Genomic DNA, 20,682 nt, shown 5'->3' on the forward strand with positions numbered 1-20,682 from the left:
ACGAGAACAGTTCTCGTTCTGTGTGGAAAATTCCCTCTAAAGTTTACATGAAGCTGAGGATTCAGCAGCGTCGGTTAGACAAATCAAGCGGGTATCGTCAAAAGTTTTTAATACAAAATCCCTCCACTGCAGCTCAGTACAAAAATACTGTCTGGGGAGGGATTTTTGTACTAAAAACACTGCTGACGCCTCATGTTAACTTAAGCTACACTTACATTTACATCTTTGCACACAGTGGGGACTGTGGATTTTGTCCCTCATTATTTCCAATTGACCAATCCTAAGTCCCGCCCCCCTTAGTTACTGTTGCTAAGTCAGACAAGCTTGACAAAAAGAAGCATACTTCAACATAATTCTGGGCGTCACAAAGCAGAGATAATATAATAAAATCAGACGAAATCATGCAGTTTCACCAGAAACTCCAGCTCTGTGGAGGTGGAGAGCGCATGAGCCCGACAGCAGCGACTCCTCCTCCGGCCTTGCTGCTCCGCCTGTCCCCGCTGGGAGCCATCACTGACACCACGCTACTGGAGACCCAGGCCGTATTGCTGGGCCCGCTGGGGGGAAGGAAGGCATGGGAGAACCAGAACCAGGATGGCGCAGGCGGACTGTCAGACCCTGCTGCTGCAGTAAAATTAGAGGTTTTCTAAAGGGACTCTGGTGCTCGGAAACACTACGGCAAATTAGTCTACGGGGACCGCCAAAATCAACACAAAATGAAAGCTCCTCGTAGTAACTGTTATTATATACAATGTATTGTGTCTGTGGAGATTGTGAAACCAATGTAATGTGACTTGCATAGTATTGTTACCATTGAACAGACGTAGCATATCTAAATAGGCTACATGTATAACCCAACACGAAAGGGGAAGTTGACCAAAGTTCAGCCGGGTTCCGAGCTCGCTCAACTGTTATTGGAGCACAGAGCGAAAAGGGGGACTTAGGAAGTGTCCATTGTATTAAAAAGGGAGCTTTTCACAGCCAGTATGGACAGGAGGAATGATTACAGAGGCCGATAACTCTTTTAATGTACACATGGGCATGTGAGTATTATATTAAGGTACACTTGAAAGAAATTGTGAACCTGACCTTTAAAGCTGTTAGATTGTGTCGGCTAGGGCTGGGTTTTGCTTGATCTATTTAGATACAAGTGGCTGTATGGTACTTAGGTTTCTGTGCAGCTGCAAAAGCAGTATTATTTATATTTATTAATATCTTCATCTTTAGATGAAATGTGCACCACAGAATTTCTATCAATATAATCATTCATATTATCATTATTTGGAGAGGTGAAAGGTGGTAATATTGAATTATTGTCCACTCAGGCCATGAGAAGATACAGCCAGGGTCCCTACACAAGAATTATGAGTTTTATTTGCAGGAAATTGTTTTTAAACGGTCTCTGCAAATACACAAAGTGGTTGCCTGTAAGCACTAAAAGACTGGAGCAAAGTAAGAAAACATAAAGGCAATAACAGCAGGAAAGCAGACAACTGGGAAAAACAATAAGACAGCATTTTAAATCTGCATGTAAAGAGTATTGCTGCTGATTAGTGTAATATAAATAAACTCCCCCAGGTTTTTTCCTTTCCTGCAAAGCAAAACGGAGACTGACGACAAGTAAATGTCAGCAGTATACTCCACACACACACAGAAATCGTGCAGGGGTGTGTATATAAATAGACCAGAGGTAGGTGTTGGGGTCTGAAGGACAAGTGAAATTCTAATAGATGCCAAAGGACAAGCCTATGGAGATGCCAAGCATCTATATTTGATTAGTGTCTCAATCCTTTTCTCTTCTCTTACTTCCAGATCAGCACTTTCCAGTATTTTCATTCAAAACCTATTGTGTATTTTCATTCAAAACCTATTGTTACGTACATATAAGGTTGGGAAACTTTTTAAATAGTGCTGGCTCTGTCCTCAGCACAAGGACATCTGTGAGCTGAGGGATATCTGAGGAGTGCTTCGCCAAACCCTCTGGGTCCCGAACACAAGCAGTCATCATTCTAGCCTTACATCTGTTCATTTAAGAAAATAGCAAATGTGCAATAATTTAGTCTGCCTCCCGTCAGGATTCTGTGTGATAAGCATCAAACTTAGCTTTTTTTCTGCTAGGGTTTGGTATTATTCAGACCTTGTCATTTCACTTGTGAATGTGAGTCCATATAGATTATTTCTACACAGTGCCACCATTAAAGTTTTGTTCAATATGTTCTTAATACCTTTGAGTGCTGCAACTAACGATAATTTTCATTAAATATTCATGATAATTGATTTTTTTTCAACCAATCAATTAGTCCACAATTTTCCAGAGTTCAAAATTATGTCTTCAAATTCCTTGTTTTGTTCTAACAACAGTCCCAAACCTCAAAGTATGACAAACTACAATGGCACTCGGAGAGCACATACCTCCCCCAAGGTGCCTGACTTTAAAAACAGATTTCAGCTCACAGCTGGTACCGTGAGGTGGTCGGCTTATTATTAACACGGTGTGTTTCCGTGTAACATAGCGGCGGATGCCTCTCTCATTCAGCAGCCTTGTTATGTCTGTATAACGTTACACTACGTCGTGTCTCATCCCGTCATCCACCGCTTTTTTCTTTCTCACTGCCGACGGCCAGCAGCTCCCGCACACACATCCACACACATATCTCTCTGCTCGAAGAAGGAGGCGGGGTCACGCGTCATCAACGCGTCATCAGTCACACTGCGCATGTGTTATACCCTGTGGTCTTAATGCTCAGGCTGATCGGAATTCTTAAAAATATTCCTGAATCCGGATCGCCACCAAAATCTAATGGATTGTTCATTGTGCCACAACCCACCCCTCCAAAAACATTTCATTCAAATCCATCGCAAACTTTTGGAGTAATCCTGCTAACAGACAAACAAACAAACAAACAAACAAACAAACAAACCAACAAACCAACGGCAGTGAAAACATAACCTCCTTCCTAGGCCTTTGGCCTTGGCAGAAGTAATAATGACATAAACCCAGTGGGAAACTCCGGGTCTGAGGAGTGAAGCCAAAGCAGAAGTGCCTTAAACTTGCATTCTTTCTAATAGCCAGCAGGGGGCGACTCCTCCGGTTGCAAAAAGAAGTCTATGATAAAATGAGCCTACTTCTCACTTGATTTATTACCTCAGTAAACATTGTAAACATGAGTTTATGGTCTCAATCGCTAGTTTCAAGTCTTCTTCAATACAGCATGATGTTCATTTAGTAAATTATGGTCCCATTTAGAGTCAAATTGACCATTAAGCAGGGGATGCTTTAGGGCGTGGCTACCTTGTGATTGACAGTTCGCTACCATGGTTTTGTCCGGTCTTGGTGTTGTCCTTGTTTTCGTCTTACAACTTTAACCCTTTCACAGTGTGTTTTCAGTTCATGAAAGTTAATTATAACCTTATTGGTAACCTAAAAATGTCTTCTTCAGCTACGGTTGTCCTTAGCTCCACTCTTTCGTGTCACTTCTGGTTGTAAATAACCAAGATGGCGACGGCAAAAATACCGAACTCGAGGCTTCAAAACGGCAGTCCACCATCCAATGGGTGACGTCACGGTGACTATGTCCACTTCTTGCTGTATATACAGTCTATAGTCATAAACCAGAGAAAAGCAGCAAATCCTCATATTTGAGAGGCTGGAATAAGCAGTGTAGGGCTGTAATTAGCGATTATTTAGATTATCGATTAATTATTTTATTGAGTTTATTTTCTCAATAAAGTGATTATTTGTTTGGTCTGTGAAATGTCAGAAAACCGTGAAAAATGCTCATCACAGCTTCCTAAATCCCGAGTTGATGTTGTCATATTGCTTGTTTTGTTCGACCAACAGAAGAAAAGCATAGAATCAAAATTTATTCACCTCACCAAATGTTTTCAATCAATTAATTGCCTAATCGTTTCGGCTCTACGCCGATCAATGAGCTAATGTCACCTAATATAATCAGAAGGCCGTCCTGATTCTGTTGTATACGAATGAGACAGAGAGGGCTATCATTCTTGGTATATAATGCCTTGGCTTGCACTAAACAATCAATATTACATTTTGCCTGCCTAAAGACAGAGGCTCATCTGTGCAGTGGAAATGTTGACCCTGCAACTTGGTGACATTGCTCCATTTGTTTCTGCAGCCCAACCCTCCCTCCTCCTCCCCCCCTTTTCAGCCATTATTAGCCATTGTCTTTTTCTAAAGGAGACTTGGGAGAGGAGACTCGTGGGAAGTCGTCTTTGCTGTGTAATGTAGTAGGAATGTGTAATATTTACTCAGAATTATCGTTTGTTTTCTTGCAGCAGTAGTAAAGGCGTAGGCTTATGCGTTGTTGTTGGTAGCCATTGGTAATAATAGACTTACTGGAGGTGGAGGATGAGAAAGTATCCAAAGTCTGTGCCGGGATCACAACACGAAACCACACCACCGTCTCACAGTAATCATGTTCTAGCGTGTATAACCCCTAATCATGGATATAGTGTTGCTTTGCAGAAAAACTCTTTGGAAATGGAGCTCTAGAAATGTCAGTTTGGAAAAAAAGTGACACTATAAATGACTTTCTGTTGTTGTCCAGACTTGTAAAACCTAACCTCTGCTCTTGTTGCTGTCACTCATGGCTCCTTTTGGTTACATACGTCCGTCGTTATTAATTCTCACAAGATGAAAATAATGAAAAGGGAAAAAAGTTATCATTATTCCGGGGAGAGCAGCTGTATGAAGAAAACAGAAAGCCCCGAAAGTGAAGCACAACCCAGTGTGCGTGTGTCTGTGTATTTTTTAATCAGTCCCACACCGCCAAGAAATTTGGAAGCCGATCTGAGCAGCAAGCGATTTCACTAGTCTCGTTCTTATTCTGTAATCTCTATCTTTTTTTCCCCTCATTTTTCTCACCTGAGTGCACATCTAAAATGGTTTTATCACCTCTGCTCTCTTCCTCTCACCTCCTCGTTTCATGTTTTTTGCTCCCATCACTCTCTTTTCCCCTCACTGTGGTGTTTATGGCCCGTGCTGATTTATGCCTGTTGGAGTTATTCTAATTGCCGCCCCTCCGCTCCGTGAGACAGGCATGTGATGTGTGGAGCGCCCAGGCCAAATGTAATAACTGCTACTGTCTATCTGTCTGCGACACACATGAATATTGGCTCGTGCACACACATGCGCGCGAGGCTGTTCCTCTGCAGTACTGCTACTCAGACCTGTGTAGATTATTACCCGAGAAATTACAGGGCTAGTGCTTAACGACTAGCAGTACATTTCATGGGTGCCACATTTATACTGTGGCGGGCGGCTCTGTTTGAGTGGAAGTCAAGATGGAAGTCTGAATGTTATTTACTGCCATGCTGCAGATGTGTGAGGATCAGCGCCTCTCCACATTTTCCATGATCTTTTTTCTTTTGCTGTATAAGTGGCAGCAGATTTCTTGCTGCTATAGAAGGAAAACAATGTTAAAAACATCGCCGTTACGTAGTTCGTTCGCCACAAAGCACTGCGACTCTTAATAACACACTGAACTGCGTAATCTGTCAGAACAAATCACAGCCCGAGAGCAGACTAGTGACGGTGTTTATGGGTCTGTCAAGTGTTCATTTCATGTTAAAGTGTTCATTTGCTGGTGAAATGTATCACTTAAAAGATAAGCCAGGCCTATGTAGTGTTTTTGCTTTTCAGGCCAGCAACTATATCTAGGTCATTCATTCTACAGCACAGCAGTGGAGTGGTGCATGGACAGTAGAGAGCTGGCAGATAATGAGGCGAGAGAGACAGAAGATGACATGCAACAAAAGTCGTCGGCTGGACTCGAACCAGGTTGCTCGCTATAACCCAGCAGGACGCCCCTAGTCTGTTGACTAAATTGATTTTATGCTAGTTTGTTACCTAGTCAGTAAAACTGATGTAATAGTACTGTAGTATATTCACGATTCACATTTCAGTGCACCATACAAACAGTGCATAAGTAGAAAGAACATGTAGTACACAAGCATAACAAGCCTCGGCGGCTTGGCATTGTTAGAGTATGAGGTCAAAGCACAATATTAAAGGGGACCTATTGTGCTTTTGTGCTTTTCCTCTTTCCTTTAGTGTGTTATATAATTTTTTGTGCATGTAAAAGGTCTGCAAAGTTACAAAGCCCAAAGTCCACGCCAAAGGGAGTTACTCTCCCCCACAAAAACACTGCTCCTGTACTGCCTGAAACGCCTCACTTGAAGTCCTACCTTTTCTTCTGTAACGTGGTGATGTCACCAAGTAACACTTTTGCATAACAGCTAGTTTGGCACGCCCTCAAACAAAGCTAGTTAGAGCGGAGCCGGAGTGGAATCTGAAGAGTTCGGTTCGATTAACCAATCACAGCAATGGGCCAGCTGAACAACCAGAACAGATTTGGCTTATCGGCAGGGCGGGGCAGGGGCTCAAACAGAGCGTTTCAGACAGAGGGGGAAAAGAGGTGCTGCAGCACAGCCGGTATTAGAAAAATAAAGTGTTTTTTGGACATTAGAGCATGTGAACATGTTTTAGTAGAAACCCAAAATACAAGTGTGCACATGAAAATAAGTATAATAGGTCCTCTTTAAAGAAACAGACCAACATTTTGTGAAATACACCTGTTTTATGCAGAGTAAGCATCAATTTTATTCCATGGTTCTACTGCAACTGAGCATGCATCCACTGATGAGGACTTTGAGATGTGGTTGAAAGCTCTGAAAAAAGCTAGTAAGTGGACCTTGAGCTAAGATTGCTTTGTCTTAGCTTAAAGGTCTTATTGATAACATTTTTATGGAGACGAACATTTTTCAAAAAACAAATACATCCACAGAGCCGTTAGAAAGGCGCAGAATAAAAGTATGGCTTTTCCTGAAAAAATCTTATGATTGTGAATTAATCATTTTCAGAATTTTGGCCGTTCCGAAATGAATATTTTATATATCTCCAAGGAAGATATCTGATGTTTGGTTCCCACTTCTAACAAGGCTTGTGAGCCAATAGTACAATGACATTGGTATCACTTGGTATCTTTGCGTCGTCAGTTAGTGTGTAAAAAATGGATAAATGATTGACGGTAAGTGCCTGGCAACGACTTGTTGTGAAGTAAATGCAATGGAACGGGGGAGAGAGAAGACAACTAGTGGCTGAATGTTGTCAATAGCACCTTTAAACATGCCTTCTTTTCTCTAGAGAAGTCCTATTTTCTTTCTTCTAAGTTTGAAGCTGAGGCACAGAGTCGGTGCTGAATAACTGAGCTCATCAGCTAATGTCTAATAATGGCTGGTGCATAAATATATGCAAAGTATCTCACTAAGTACATATCTTGATCACAACAATTTAACAAATCTTTAATATCAGCCAATATATATCGGATATCAGTATCGGTATCATCAGCATATAATATCCAGTATCAGTCAGGCTGTAATACAAGCCGCTCAAATCCCTGCACGCTCCAGCAGTAATATGAATCATGTTCTGGCACCGCGGAGCCTTGGAAATGATGCTGAGCCTCCTTTCTATAAACTAAACATCAGTCTATTATTGGGTCGGTGTCCAGGCCTGACAGGGTGCTCTTACTACGAGGTTAGGCTGCAGGAAGCTATGGATCAGCCAGACGGCCTCTTTCTAATAGACTGTTTAGGTTTAATATGAGTTTTCACCTCCTCTAATGGACCCGGCTGTCGCGGGAAGGACACACGGTGAGATCTCACTCCAAGTTGTGTGTATTGCGAGTGGCGAGGCAGACTGATGGCTCTGAGTCTGTTCACTGCCTGAATGCGAATCAACTCCGTAATAGTTCCCTTCACTTTATGAGTAAAGAGGGGCAGGATCTGTATCTGTATCTCTCTGTGTGTGTGTGTGTGTGTGTGTGTGTGTGTGTGTGTGTGTGTGTAGAGCGGTAGAATTGTCGCTTAGACGGTCACCTTTGCTGTAAAATCTGTTTTATTGGCAACTGAATGAGCCAACAACCTGCAGTCTGTTGTCCTCGGGGGGGCAGGTCTTTGTGTGTTAACGCAAGTTTTAGGGGACTTTGAGTGAGACGTCTGCAGAGGTGGGACAGATGTTCAGCCAATCGGAGGCTTTGGCAGCGGTAACCATGGTTACCAGATGTTCTTATCATCCCAGTCTTACACCTCTCATTCTTTCACAGCCAGAGAGAGAGAGAGAATAGAGCCGGGGCTGACTCTGTTTAGCCAAGAGGCAGTATTTCATGTCTCTCTCTGTGAAGGCTGAAGGCACTGAAGCATTTCCTGCCACTTTTAATGGACTTCTATTCAACTTTCCAGTCCTGATCCACTTTTATAGCTCTGCTTTTTTCTGCTTCTGAAATCCTCATTCACTTCACAGAAGTCATTTATGTCGTCTTTACACTGTCAGCCACGCAGCACAGTGTTGGCCATCACACACACCCTCTGAGACATGACCGGTGTTTGAATATGCGAATGTTGCTCAGAGTGGTTTAATTTTGAATGTTTCTTGAGCTAATGTAGGGATGTGTGCTTGTGTGTGTTGGCAGCTAAAGGAGATTTGAAGTTCTCATTACCACCATCACCACCACCGTCGCTCCGCCCCAGCCCTCCAGCCCTCCAGCCCTCCATCCCTCCATCCCTCCATCCCTCCATCCCTCTGAGCCCATCTGTGCTCACAATGTTTGTTGTGGTTTTGGGTGAGATTTAAGAGCTGGGAGAGCGAAATAGTTCTGGGATGCCAGGGTAAAATCTGTGTGTTTGGGTGCAAGGGGGTGATCTCAAGGCCACACAAACACTCCCAATCTGGCTCCAGGCTCACACCGACTGCACGGGATTTGTTGAGTCGCAATACTCAGTCTTAACAATAATTTTTCTAAAAACAAGTGCAATTAATCTACAAACTATTTTCCAGTGTTGCTGCAGTTGTTTAAGGAAATAGGTAAATATATACACAGAATAAGTGAGGTGGCTCCACTACTGTTATGAAAATAAAACTTGATTTAAAGGTACAGTGTGTAGGATTTGGCGACATCTAGTGGTGTGGTTACAGATTGCAACCAACTGAGTACCCCTCCGCTCACTCCTCCCTTTCCTAGACTGTGGTAACATGAGCCACTGAGTACAAAACCATGGTAACACCGTTCGCCTCGCTCAGAGGCCATTCTTACCATAATAACACTACTTTACAAGCAACAGAAGTCAGACGACGTCTGGCGGTACCACAGTTTTACACTCTGCGGCTCACGTTGCTGCGGAGAACTACGGAGGCCTTCAGGTACTCTAAAGAGGCCAAAAGCTCTTGCAAAGCCAGTGTTTGGTTTGTCCGTTCTGAGCTACTGTAGAAACATGGCAGAGCAACATGGCGGACTCCGTGAAGAGGACCCGCTCCCTATGTAGATATCAAGGACTCATTCTAAGGTAACGAAAACAACGGTAATGATTCTTAGTTTCAGGTGATTATACACAAATGAAAACATAGTTAGGAATATTATATTCAATTGCTGCTAATAGATCCCCCGAAATGTTACACACTGTTCCTTTAAGAAAATGTACACATTTATGTATTCCTTTATTTACAGGTGACAATGCACATTATTGACCTTTTTTAAAAAGATCAATATAAATGTTGGTTGATTTGTTTTTTGTCAAACCACTGAGCTACTATTTCCAAGGTCAAGACTCAACTGTCATCATGCTCAACTGTTAAGGTCAAGTTAAGACAATTTTTTACAGCGCAGAATGTCTGCACTGAAAAAAAATAAAGCCGCCACAAGGTCTATTTAGTAGCTGTTCCTGGAGCTTTCAATTGCATCAAATGATCCTTCCTCAGCAGCTGAAGTTTGCTCCGTTATCACAGAATTACTGTTCAAATTTACATTTTTCTAAGCACTTCAAGGACTTTTTGTGTCGACTGAAAAGCTGAGCGCCAAAACAGCTACTAAATGGACCTTGGGGTGAAATTGTTTTGCTGTTTTCAACGTCAAGAACTAACTTTCGTTCTCAACCTTCCTAGCGATGTGTGTTCAACTGTACTTGTGTGTTCAACTGTACTGAACCCTGGGGTTGTTTGCCTGCATTCACATTCCTCTTAAGTACAAATGAGATTGGGGGGCTTCTATTTATGTTACAGTGACAACATTGTACCAACGCTCGCACACAATCCCACTCGCAACCCATACTTGGCATAGCCTCGACACATACAAAGCTCCGGTGTGACATAATTGAATTAGGGCTCCGTGCTCTCCTCGGCTCTGCAATGTCATCCTGAGGAGAAACATACTACTCCTCTGCAGTGAGCGCAGGCGTTTCTCTAGAGCACCAGCCCATTTTGCCCTGTTTAATTATCAACATAATCTATTTGTTTCCTGGTTAATTTAAGGTAAAGACGAATGATATCCTTCCTGTCCGTAGCTTTAAGCACACAGCAATTTATAGTCATTGCATACTGGGAGTAGAAAATTGCAAATGCAGTCTCCTCGGAGATCGCCCGCGTGATTATAATTTAAAAACTTATGAATCAAAACAACAAAGAGAAATATTTTGAAATGCTCTTTCTCCAGACTCTTCTCTAGTGTCCACTGCTTTCTCTGTATTTCACATCTTTGATGGTTTTCTGTCACTTATCTCAGCCTTTAAAGTGGAGGGACTGTCTCTCTTTCTCTCTCTTTCTTTAATGATGTGCTTGATTGATGCTAATGAATAGTTGTTAGACTCCTTCTCAGTCTCTCCCCGCTCCGTTCCCTTTCTTCTTCTCCTCTCCATCTGCCAGCTTGATCTGTCAGAGAGACTGCAGAACGAGTTTTTGCTACTTCCGTTATAAAACTCCCTCCGGGCGATTCTAAAGGAAAAACTCGGATGACTTTCGTCATTTCTGCCGGCCCGGGGACGTGATGGATGGGAGTATTTAAAAGGCCTGACTATTTCTGTTGGGCTGTCCATCTGAGTGGCTCACAGTTAGCGGTCAGGAGGGAGTGTTTGGGTAGATGGTAGAAAGGGTGAAAGTGTGTCGGTGGCCCCTGTTGAGATAGGAAGGTGTGTGTGTGTGGGTTTGTGTACTTACTGTATGTGCATACAAGCCTTTGTGGTGCAAGTGAAGTGTGGTGTGTAGGAGAGTCCAATGTGACGCTCTGCACAGCCACGAGTGATTACACTCTGAGCCAACTCTCCTGTGTTGGGACTGGGTGACACAATAATAACTTTTTCCACTGCAAAAAATAGCAAAAAATAGAGTTTTTCTGTAATAAGGTTTGAAATTATTGGTTGATAAATCAATGACTTGATCCAAAGAAAATTTACAAATTTGATAATATATTAATTGTTTAAGTCAATTATCAAGCAAAAACATTGGCTTCATTCAATATTATTCTTTCACTATTTTATTAAAGGAACAGTGTGTAACATTTTTGCAGAAATGGAATATAATATTCATAACTATGTATTCTTTAGTGTATAATCACTTGAAACTAAGAATTGTTATGTTTTCGTTAGCTTAGAATGAGCCCTTCATATCTACAGAGGGAGCGAGTCCTCTTCATGGAGTCCATGATGCTCCTCCATGTTTCTACAGTAGCCTAGAACAGACAAACCAAACACCGGCTCTAGAGAGAGCCTTTCACATTTTTACGTTACCTGAAGGCCACTGCAGTTCTCTGACACGTTTGTGAAACTGCGATAACGTGAGCCGCAGAGTGCAAAAACATGGTCTCGTCAGCCGCCGTCTGACTTCCGTTGCTCCTAAAGTAGTGTTATTATGGTAAGGATGGCCTCTGAGTGAGGCGAACGGCGTTACCACGGTTTTGCACTCGGCGGCTCACGTTACCGCAGTCTTGGAAAGGGAGGAGTGAGCGAAGGGGTACTCAGTTGGTTACTATCTACAACCGCACCACTAGATGCCGCCAAATCCTTCACACTGTACCTTTTAAATTTCATAAACTAAACTTAAACTATCAATTAACTTTTTTGGTTATTTCTCACCTCTCTCATCAGCTGCGTTTTCAACTGAAGCATAAAGATGTTTTCAGTGAAAAAGCTCCAAAGCACAGCACCAAACAGCAGACAGACAACTACTGTATCTGGTGAATATTGTGGAGCATTTAACAGCCTAAAAAAACAGATATTGCCCTCAGGAAATAGCTGAAAGGTGAGTGAATATTGACTGACAATCACCAGATACCCAGTTATTCATTTTGCAATATGGCTTAAAGTGAAACAAAAATCTTGCCAATAGGTTGAGAGACATACAGTAAATACGTCTCTTAATTAAATTTTTTGGTGAGACTTTATTTAGGGCGAACTTGACCAAAGAAATTCTTAGTCAAATATCACTCTAATTCTCGTCTAATTTTGTTGACTAATCGATTAGTTGATTTAATCGGCAGATCTGTAAAACTGAGTTTCTCCACAAAGAATCACACAAAAGCACCACACAATTGTGAGTTTACCAGAGATGTGCTCATAAGTTTCTTAGAAATAAGTCATTCAACATGAAAAAAGCATTAAAAACAACTGATTAACTAAAGATATCATCGTCTACTCAGACCAAAACGGACGATTATTCGACTAATCAACTAAGACGGGCAGCCCTAGACTTTATTATGATTATACAGTAGTTTAATGTACACTGTGGAGTGTTGTGACAACTAGCGCAATGAAACTATGTTTTTCCAAATTGGGTCTCTCTTATTTGGACTGTGGAAGGACGAGGACGCACATTCTAGCTCAGGCGGCACATCCTGTCTGTGGTTTCACACTATTTCACTGATCAATGGTGGTGACACACCAACAAACGTAGCAGTGCACCAACAAAAACAGGAAAGAAGAAAGCCACAGCCACTTGGTAAACGATGCACTCAACACAGAATGTAAATATAACTTGTGTTTTCGTTCTACCATCCCGCTTTCACATTTGTGCTTTCTCCACTGCTGTGCATTGGAAAGTTAAGAGCTTTAGTTCTTGACCTCTGCTGCTTCCCCCCCCCCCCGTGTCTATGTCTCTTCCTGCTAGAATAACTCTCCCACAGCTTTGGCCGGCCCGGTGTACCCCATTTATTCTGGATCTGCTCTCTCATCCTTTAGCCCTTCCTGCATTCCTCCGTTTCTCTCTTACGCCAACCCTAAATCTCATCTCCCATTTTGTTCCCTTCTGTATTACCATCCTTGATCCTTGCCATCTTGTCTTCATCCCTCTATCCCACAGTCTTCATCCCCATCCATCCCCTGCTTTTCCTCTCTCATCCACCCTTCCACTCCTTTCATCCTCTAAGCCGGTTGCGGAGGCTGCAGCCAGGTGTTTGATGTGTCGATCTAGTTAGCCGGCAGGTTCGATTGTCAGATAATCAAGACTTACCCTCCACTTCCCATTCTGTCAAGGTTGTCTCTGCTGTTCCCAAGCTGTGACACACATGCAGTCACAAAGACTGATTGCAGTCAAATGGTGGAGAGGAATGTAGCTGGAAAAAGGGTTTGTGACCCCAGTGAGTGCTTTGTGAAGGACTGACAGGCAGAGAATTAAACTGCTCTGTAATTGGCACAGCAATAACCCAAGCAGACAAAAGTCCCCTTGTTCCGTCTACGACCTTTGAACTCAGTTTATGACTCCCGCTTTCTGCTTGGTAACCGAAGGATGACGGTATGTCACCTGCGATTGTCTTCAGACAAGAGAAAGGAGCGTGTCAGAAAGATTCACGGTGGTTTTGGACTGAACATCACCGTCGAAGCAGACAGAAGGGACTTTGGGAAATGGAAAATTGGAAGCATTTGGGTTTCATTGGAGAAGATAGGGGGAGAGTGACGGAGGTTGCAGACGAAAAAGCTTCAATAACACTGAAAAGGAATAACAAGAAAAGAGATGATGAGTTGTTTTCATGTGTAGAGAAGAAGCAGAGGGGGTTATCTGAGTTCTTGAAAGTAATTTCCCAGAACAGAGCGAAAGAGAGGAAGGTATAGATAGGAGAGAGAGAGCTAAATGCGGACAATGTGTAAGCACTTGAGACATTCAGGTTCATCCATGGGTCTCTGTCAAAGGACCTCAATCTTTATATTAAGCGGCAGGAAATTGCGAACCTTTTCTCTCCTGCATTCTTGCCTCGCTCGCTCTCTTTTCTTAATCCACTGCTTTTTAATTACTGCAGGACAGTTAGACTTCCTACAAACCACGTATGTAATATGAGCTACTGTGTGAGAACGTCGCAGATCAGCGGCGTGTCAGCAGAATATTATCTGACATTTGTACTTCTTGAACTCCGTGACCTTGGACTGGCTCGTCTTCCACGTTTGGCACCAAGCCATGGGGTGGGAGGCATTATTTTGCTCGGAAACGCCGGTGGGAATGTGTGAGAAAAGGTTTAGTTGGTGTTATCCGTAGAGTAAAATGGATAGAGGTGAGGATATACAGTTTCTCTGGCTCAGCTCTATCCCACAGCGGGGTGTGAATGTGAGCTTGTGTGTGATTGGCGATGCACATTTTTCTTTCTTGACCCCTGTTTATCTGTGATTCATCTGCTTCGGCTAGGCAGAAAGGACAATCGGGTTACTGCCACTGTAACCTGATGTGTATGCGACTTTTCAAATACACCTTGAGTGTATTTAATGTAGATGTATAAGGTTTTTTTTCGTAAATCAATGGGCACTATGTTACAATATTCTGTATCAATACTGTTGTAATGTATTTTTATGGCCTCTCTCCCAGGAGAATCACTCTTTTTAAACCTGATTATTGGCTGTCAGTTTTTCAATACACCCCTGCTGGCCATAAATGATTAGTAGATCAACAGAGCATTCACTTGTTCCAGCCTTTCTGTAGTTGTAGTCCTACATCTCAGCATTAGGGCTGCAACTAACAATTTTTTTTTATTGATGATTAACCTATTAATTTATTTAGTGTATATAATGAAAAAAAAAAAATAGGGCTGTCAATCGATTCAAATAGTTAATTGTGATTAATCACACATTTTTTATCTGTTCAAAATGTACCCTAAAGGGAGATTTGTCAAGTATTTAATACTCTCAATATGCTGCTTTATGTAAATGTCTGTATATATTTATTATTGGAAATCAATTAACAAATATAGTCCAGAAACCCTCACAGGTCACATGTCTGTAAAGGGGAGACTCGTGGGTACCCATAGAACCCATTTTCATTCACATATCTGGAGGTCAGAGGTCAAGGGACCCCTTTGAAAATGGCCATGACAGTTTTTCCTCGCCAAAATTTAGCAAAAGTTCTGAGCGTTATTTAACTTCCTTCAAAATAGATTGGTACCAATGGATTCCTTTGGTTTTCTAGTTTCATAATGGTGCCAGTATCTTCACTCTAGCTTGAGCCTGCAACCTCCAAAAGATCACAAGTTGCGTTAATGTGTTAAAGGAATTAGTGGCATTAAAACAAATTTGCTTTAACTTTACAGTAACAGTCCAATAGCCAAAAATATATCATTTATAATTACATAAAACGGATAAGGCAGCAAATTCTCATAATACAGAATCTGAAACCACAGAATGTTTGGCATTTTTATGCCTCCACACTGGCGACAGCTGTGGCCGGAGGCATTATGTTTTCGGGTTGCCCGTCCATATGTACGTCCGGTCCATTCTCATGAACGCGATATCTCAGGAACGCCCTGAGGGGAATTCTTCAAATCTGCCACAAACGTCCACTTGGACTCAAGGATGAACTGATACGATTTTGTTGGGTAAAGGTCAAAGGTCAAGGTCACTGTGACCTCACAAAACATGTTTTTGGCCATAACTCAATAATTCATATGCTAATTATGACAATTTCACACAAATGTCTAACAGGATAAAATGATGAAGTGATGACATTTTGGAGATGGACGTAAACTACAACTTGGCGGAGGCCGCAAGGCGGTAAATCTAGTTGTTTGTAAATGCATTAAACGATTATTTGATTATCAAAATTAGTGTTGAACAAATTTTCTGTCGCTTGTTGTATCTATTAATTGTGAATTAATACCACTGCTTGAACAGTTATAAAAGAAAACCACACTGTGTGTAGGTCAGAATGTATTTGAATACACGTAGTGTATTGACCTCAAACTCTTCTTCTGTCTCCCTCTGTTCTCCATTATCAGGCTGCTGCTGACTTTGCCAAGGCCCACCTGCCTGAGGCGCTCCGCCAGCAGCTACTGGCCTACGAACGGGATAGAGAGCGAGACAGAGAAAAAGACAAAGACAAAGAGAAAGACGAAAAAAAGGAGAGGGGCGGCCCGTCCTATCCTTCCATCCTGGAGCAGCAGATCCTGACGTTAGACAGAGAGATGCTGGACAAGCTCTCTGCCACCTACAATGAAGCAGGTGTGTGTATTTGTTTGTTATACACCACAACAGCTTGGATCCCCTCCAAACTGTAAAAACTATGATATATTCAAGTCTATCCATGCAAAAATGTGCACAAGTTCTTGCATGTGTGACAATTTGGGGGATATTTTTCCTGCGGTGGTTTTGTCTGTCTAGACACTGGTTCATTAATTAGCAGCGATCTGAATGTGTGTGTATCATCTTGAATGTGTGGCCACAACAGAGGGCAGAGGCCACATACAGATGGGTTTTAACCACAAGTGATGCTCATTACTGGGGACACAATAAGAAAGCACCGCTTAGTCCGGGGCAATGTTCTTAAATGTGCCCTATAAAGCTCCACCCAAACTATTATTTTCTACTCCACTGTTTCACTTGACTGTTGTTGAATAGTGACTGTCAGCACCCGCAGGCCTTGCTTATTCAGCTGTTTAAATACAAGCTGATCTTCACAAGGCTTGTAGTAATTATCTCTGGAGAGAGACAAGGAAGGGGAGGGGTGACGCAAGAGAGAGAGGGTGATGGATGGAAAGAGGTAGGAGAGGGGTCAGAGGGAAGGAGGACATTTTGCTGGTAAGAGCTATACAGTAGAAAAGGGACGACAGGCCTCTGCGACAGGCAAAATGAAGAGAGGACAATAAAAGAGAAGTGCTGAGACAAAGGGTAAGGAAAGACAGGAAAGGGACAAACTGAAAGCGGGGCGTTCAAAGGGTGAGGAGAATGAGAACATGGATACAACGGGTGATGAGAAAGTCACATCTGAATGAACCAAAACAAATATTTGGGGGAGAGGAGGACGAGAACAAGACGTCCCAGAGCAGAATCATACGGTGAAATGTAGAGACATATGAGCTTGATTTATTAACTTATGTGTTTTAGATTCCATGACAGCCTTGTTTTTAAGATTATGACAAAGGTGAAATAAATTAAAAATAGGTTTTGTAGACATCAGAGAGTAAGGGAGGAGGAGCAGCAGAGTAATGAGTTTCATGTGGTTTCTCGTCCACCTCTGTTAATTTAACAGCTATACTAAAGGGAGAGATTAGAGGAGGCCAAGACCACCAACACTAGAGCCATTTATTCTACGGCAGCAACATTATTGGCTTATTGAACATGCAGGGGAGAGAGTTGAAATACAGATTATAAAATGATTACATGGACTAACCTCGAGTATTCAGCGTTCCTGGGGGAAGGTCACTTTTCCTTCCGGTGCTCCCTGATTAAACTAAGTCGCTCAGCTGAATGAGAAGCTGAGTAAACGCAGGAGAAATAAAGTGCTACGGGAATGAGTCCTAAAACCCGGAAATGAGTTAGCATTTTAGCACTTCTGGTTCCTTCGTCTGGAAGTCAATGGGTTTGTTGAATGGGTTTTTAGTTAGATGCCTGAAATAAGGTCTGTGGTTAACACAAGCTGAAGAGATTTGAAAGTTTGTTCTACGACATAGAATACGTCAGTAAATACCCCACTCATTCATTTTGAAGCATTTACGTGTTTTAAAAAAATGCCGGTTGCTAACAAGTGGCTAAATGAGACTACTAAACGTCATCACGCCGACTCGTCCGCATTCACAGCCTCGTTGTATATACTCGCGCTCATGCGACCGTGATGTAGTTTTTTTTAGCGTTACCTTTTTACTTGTGGCGATTGCATTCACGCTTCAATAATCATAAAAGTGGTGTTCATTTGTCAAGATTATCTTGCTGAAAGAAACATGTAAGTATCATAAACGTGTGTTTATTTTCTGCAATAATCCAAAACCCAATGTGATTGGCGTAAAAACATCATCCCTGGAGCACTCTATGGAGACACAGTGTAAAGGTTTTGGTTTTACGGAGTAACTATTGGCGGAGATATACTGCGTTGTCATTCCTTAAAGCAGTCATTCCCACAGGTGGGTCACAGGAAATTCTACTAGGGTCGCAAAATAAATTTACTGAATTTTTTCCAGTCTTTTATTTAACATTTATATCTGCAGTACATCTTTGAGCCGAATGATACATGATAGAGCCTGAATGTTTGTATTGTTCTGATAATTGTATACTACTTATAATATTGAATCTAAAATGAAATAGGACTGCAAAATTAATCGAAATTTTATCAAAATCGAAATATATTTGAAAATTGCAAATAGGCACAATATTTGTTAAAGGTGAAATGTGTGTTGTCATGCTGCAGAGATGTCCTGACCTACATATCATATTCTACAGACTTAAGAAAACATTTTTGTTTGGTACAGATCCTTACAAAAATCACACCATAATCATTTTAATAAAAATGAGAATAATGATGTAAAAATTGTCATTCCCTCTAATATCGCAAATCGTATCGCAATTGCAATATTAGTCCAAATAATCGAAATTGGTTATTTTTTTAATCGTGCAGCCCTAATATGAATGGCTAGCGTACAAAAAAAACAAGAGCCTGTCAACTTAGCCTAAATGTATTGATTTGGTCTCATTTATAAAGTATTTAACATGCTGTATGTTTTCAATAACATGCATAAAATGAAGTTATTCTTTATAAAACGTATATTTCTTTGAAATGGCCGGTTTACCTATTCAAGATAATATAAGGTGATGCAGACATGGCAGCAAAAGTGGTCAGGAACGTTCATTTACGCACCAATTGACTCTTCTCGCGATTTATAGATCAGGTCTATTGTGAATTGGGTCGTGATGGTTTGTCATTTGTCAAAAAGTGGGTCCCCAGAAAAACAGTTTGTGAAGCACTGCCTTAAAGGGAAATTCCGGTTTCAAACAGTAGATACTAGTAACAACATTATACTCGCTAAGTTAATTGCTGAGATTCTTTGACTACAGCGACACCACTAAAAATAAGTCATAAAATCAAATCAGAATCAGATTTATTCTCCAAGGACGTTTGACTCTATTTGCTTCTTTCTCATTATACTGTAAATGGGGCATCTGAACATTGTGTAGCCTAAAGGACAACCTGCACAGACGGCATGTGACATGCGACTCATATGTAAGTCGGTGAGGGCGGTCATTGGTATGAAAGGGCCATTGTGAAGGCCTCACATCCTCTGGAGAACGATGGGTCATATGATACACCGATTGGTGACGAGAAGAATTAAAATCTCCAGACCCCGAAGCGCCCAGTCTGGAGGCGACAGCTGGTTATTACAGAAAAGAAAAGGTTGATGTGCTGCGGATGCATTACTTTTTTCTTACCCTCACCTGCTCTCACCCTCTTCATACACTTTTATACTTTCTGATCTGCGTCGGCCACAAAGTAAATCTCCCCTCCTGATCCCTCTGCCTACTTCTGTTCTTACGCTACGTGACCTGTTGCATCCAGGCTCCAAAGATCTGTCTATATCTCTTTCTTATCCCACTATATTTCTATCATCCTTTATTTTGGCAGCACAGCAAGAAGGACTGACTGTAGATACATTTACAGTCAAGCTCCATTACAATGAAAATGCCCCCGTGTTGTCTAATCCAAGCATTAGACAGTCGGGGATTGAATTTGCTGCAGTATTTGTCCTATCTTCCCTGTCAGCGTCTCAGGGGGGGATCTGCTGATCAGGTAATTGTTGTGCATTCTTGTCCCCGTATCTGATTCAACAATCGCATCATTTAGGGGGCACAGCTTCCCGCTTTCAGTCGCAATCAGGGCCTAAATTAAGCTGGCAGGGGAGGAAGAGAGAGGGAAAATAGAGAGACACGCTCTCAATTCAGCTCCCAGTCCCCGGGACAACAGCATATCAGATTTATCCCCCTGTTCATTCATCCCTCTGTTGTTTATCAGCCAACAAAAGCGCTCGAAAGAAAGATAAGGGAGATGGGACTTTGATGGAATGGCCAGGAGCTTAGAGTCTATTATGGAAACAGCCTCCTTAATGCGGTGTGGTATTCTGTTAGTGCTAACCTTTATGTAGCTGTGTGGCACGTCTCTCGGCACACGTTTGCACCCACGCAAGCTCACAACAGTGTCCAGTATAGTGCATTAGTCCAATAATCAGTAGTTATTGTTGCAAAGCAGCAGTGTAGAGCGATAGGAATGGTTAAGATTAGGACATTTTTTAGATTAGTTCATGGAAATATGTGCAGAAATTTTTTTGGGGAACAAAACATTATATATCTTCTGGAAGAGAAAGATATTAGGGCTGTCAATTGATTCAAATATATAATCGCGATTAATTGCAAATTTTTTATCTGTTCAAAATGTACCTTAAAAAGGAGATTTGTCAAGTATTTAATACTCTTGTCAACATGGGAGTGGGAAAATATGCTGCTTTACGCAAATATCTGTATATATTTATTATTGGAAATCAATTAACAACACAAAACAATGACAAATATTGTTCAGAAACCCTCACAGGTACTGCATTTAACATAAAAAATATGCTCATATCATATCATAGTAAACTCAAGCCCAACAGGCAACAACAGTTA

At 41.7% G+C, this 20,682-nt stretch overlaps 1 protein-coding gene across 1 annotated transcript in view; it reads left to right on the top strand.

Moving 5' to 3' along the window:
- ppm1lb (protein phosphatase, Mg2+/Mn2+ dependent, 1Lb) overlaps nucleotides 1–20,682 on the top strand; it is a 59,237-nt gene that overhangs the window by 25,158 nt on the left and 13,397 nt on the right. The window contains exon 2 of the mRNA XM_074642233.1: nucleotides 16,038–16,260. Within this exon, the coding sequence (XP_074498334.1) occupies nucleotides 16,038–16,260 (223 nt within the window). The remainder of the gene's footprint in view (nucleotides 1–16,037; nucleotides 16,261–20,682) is intronic.

Source organism: Sebastes fasciatus, chromosome 7 (assembly GCF_043250625.1).
Source record: "Sebastes fasciatus isolate fSebFas1 chromosome 7, fSebFas1.pri, whole genome shotgun sequence".
NCBI classification, from domain to species: Eukaryota; Metazoa; Chordata; class Actinopteri; order Perciformes; family Sebastidae; genus Sebastes; species Sebastes fasciatus.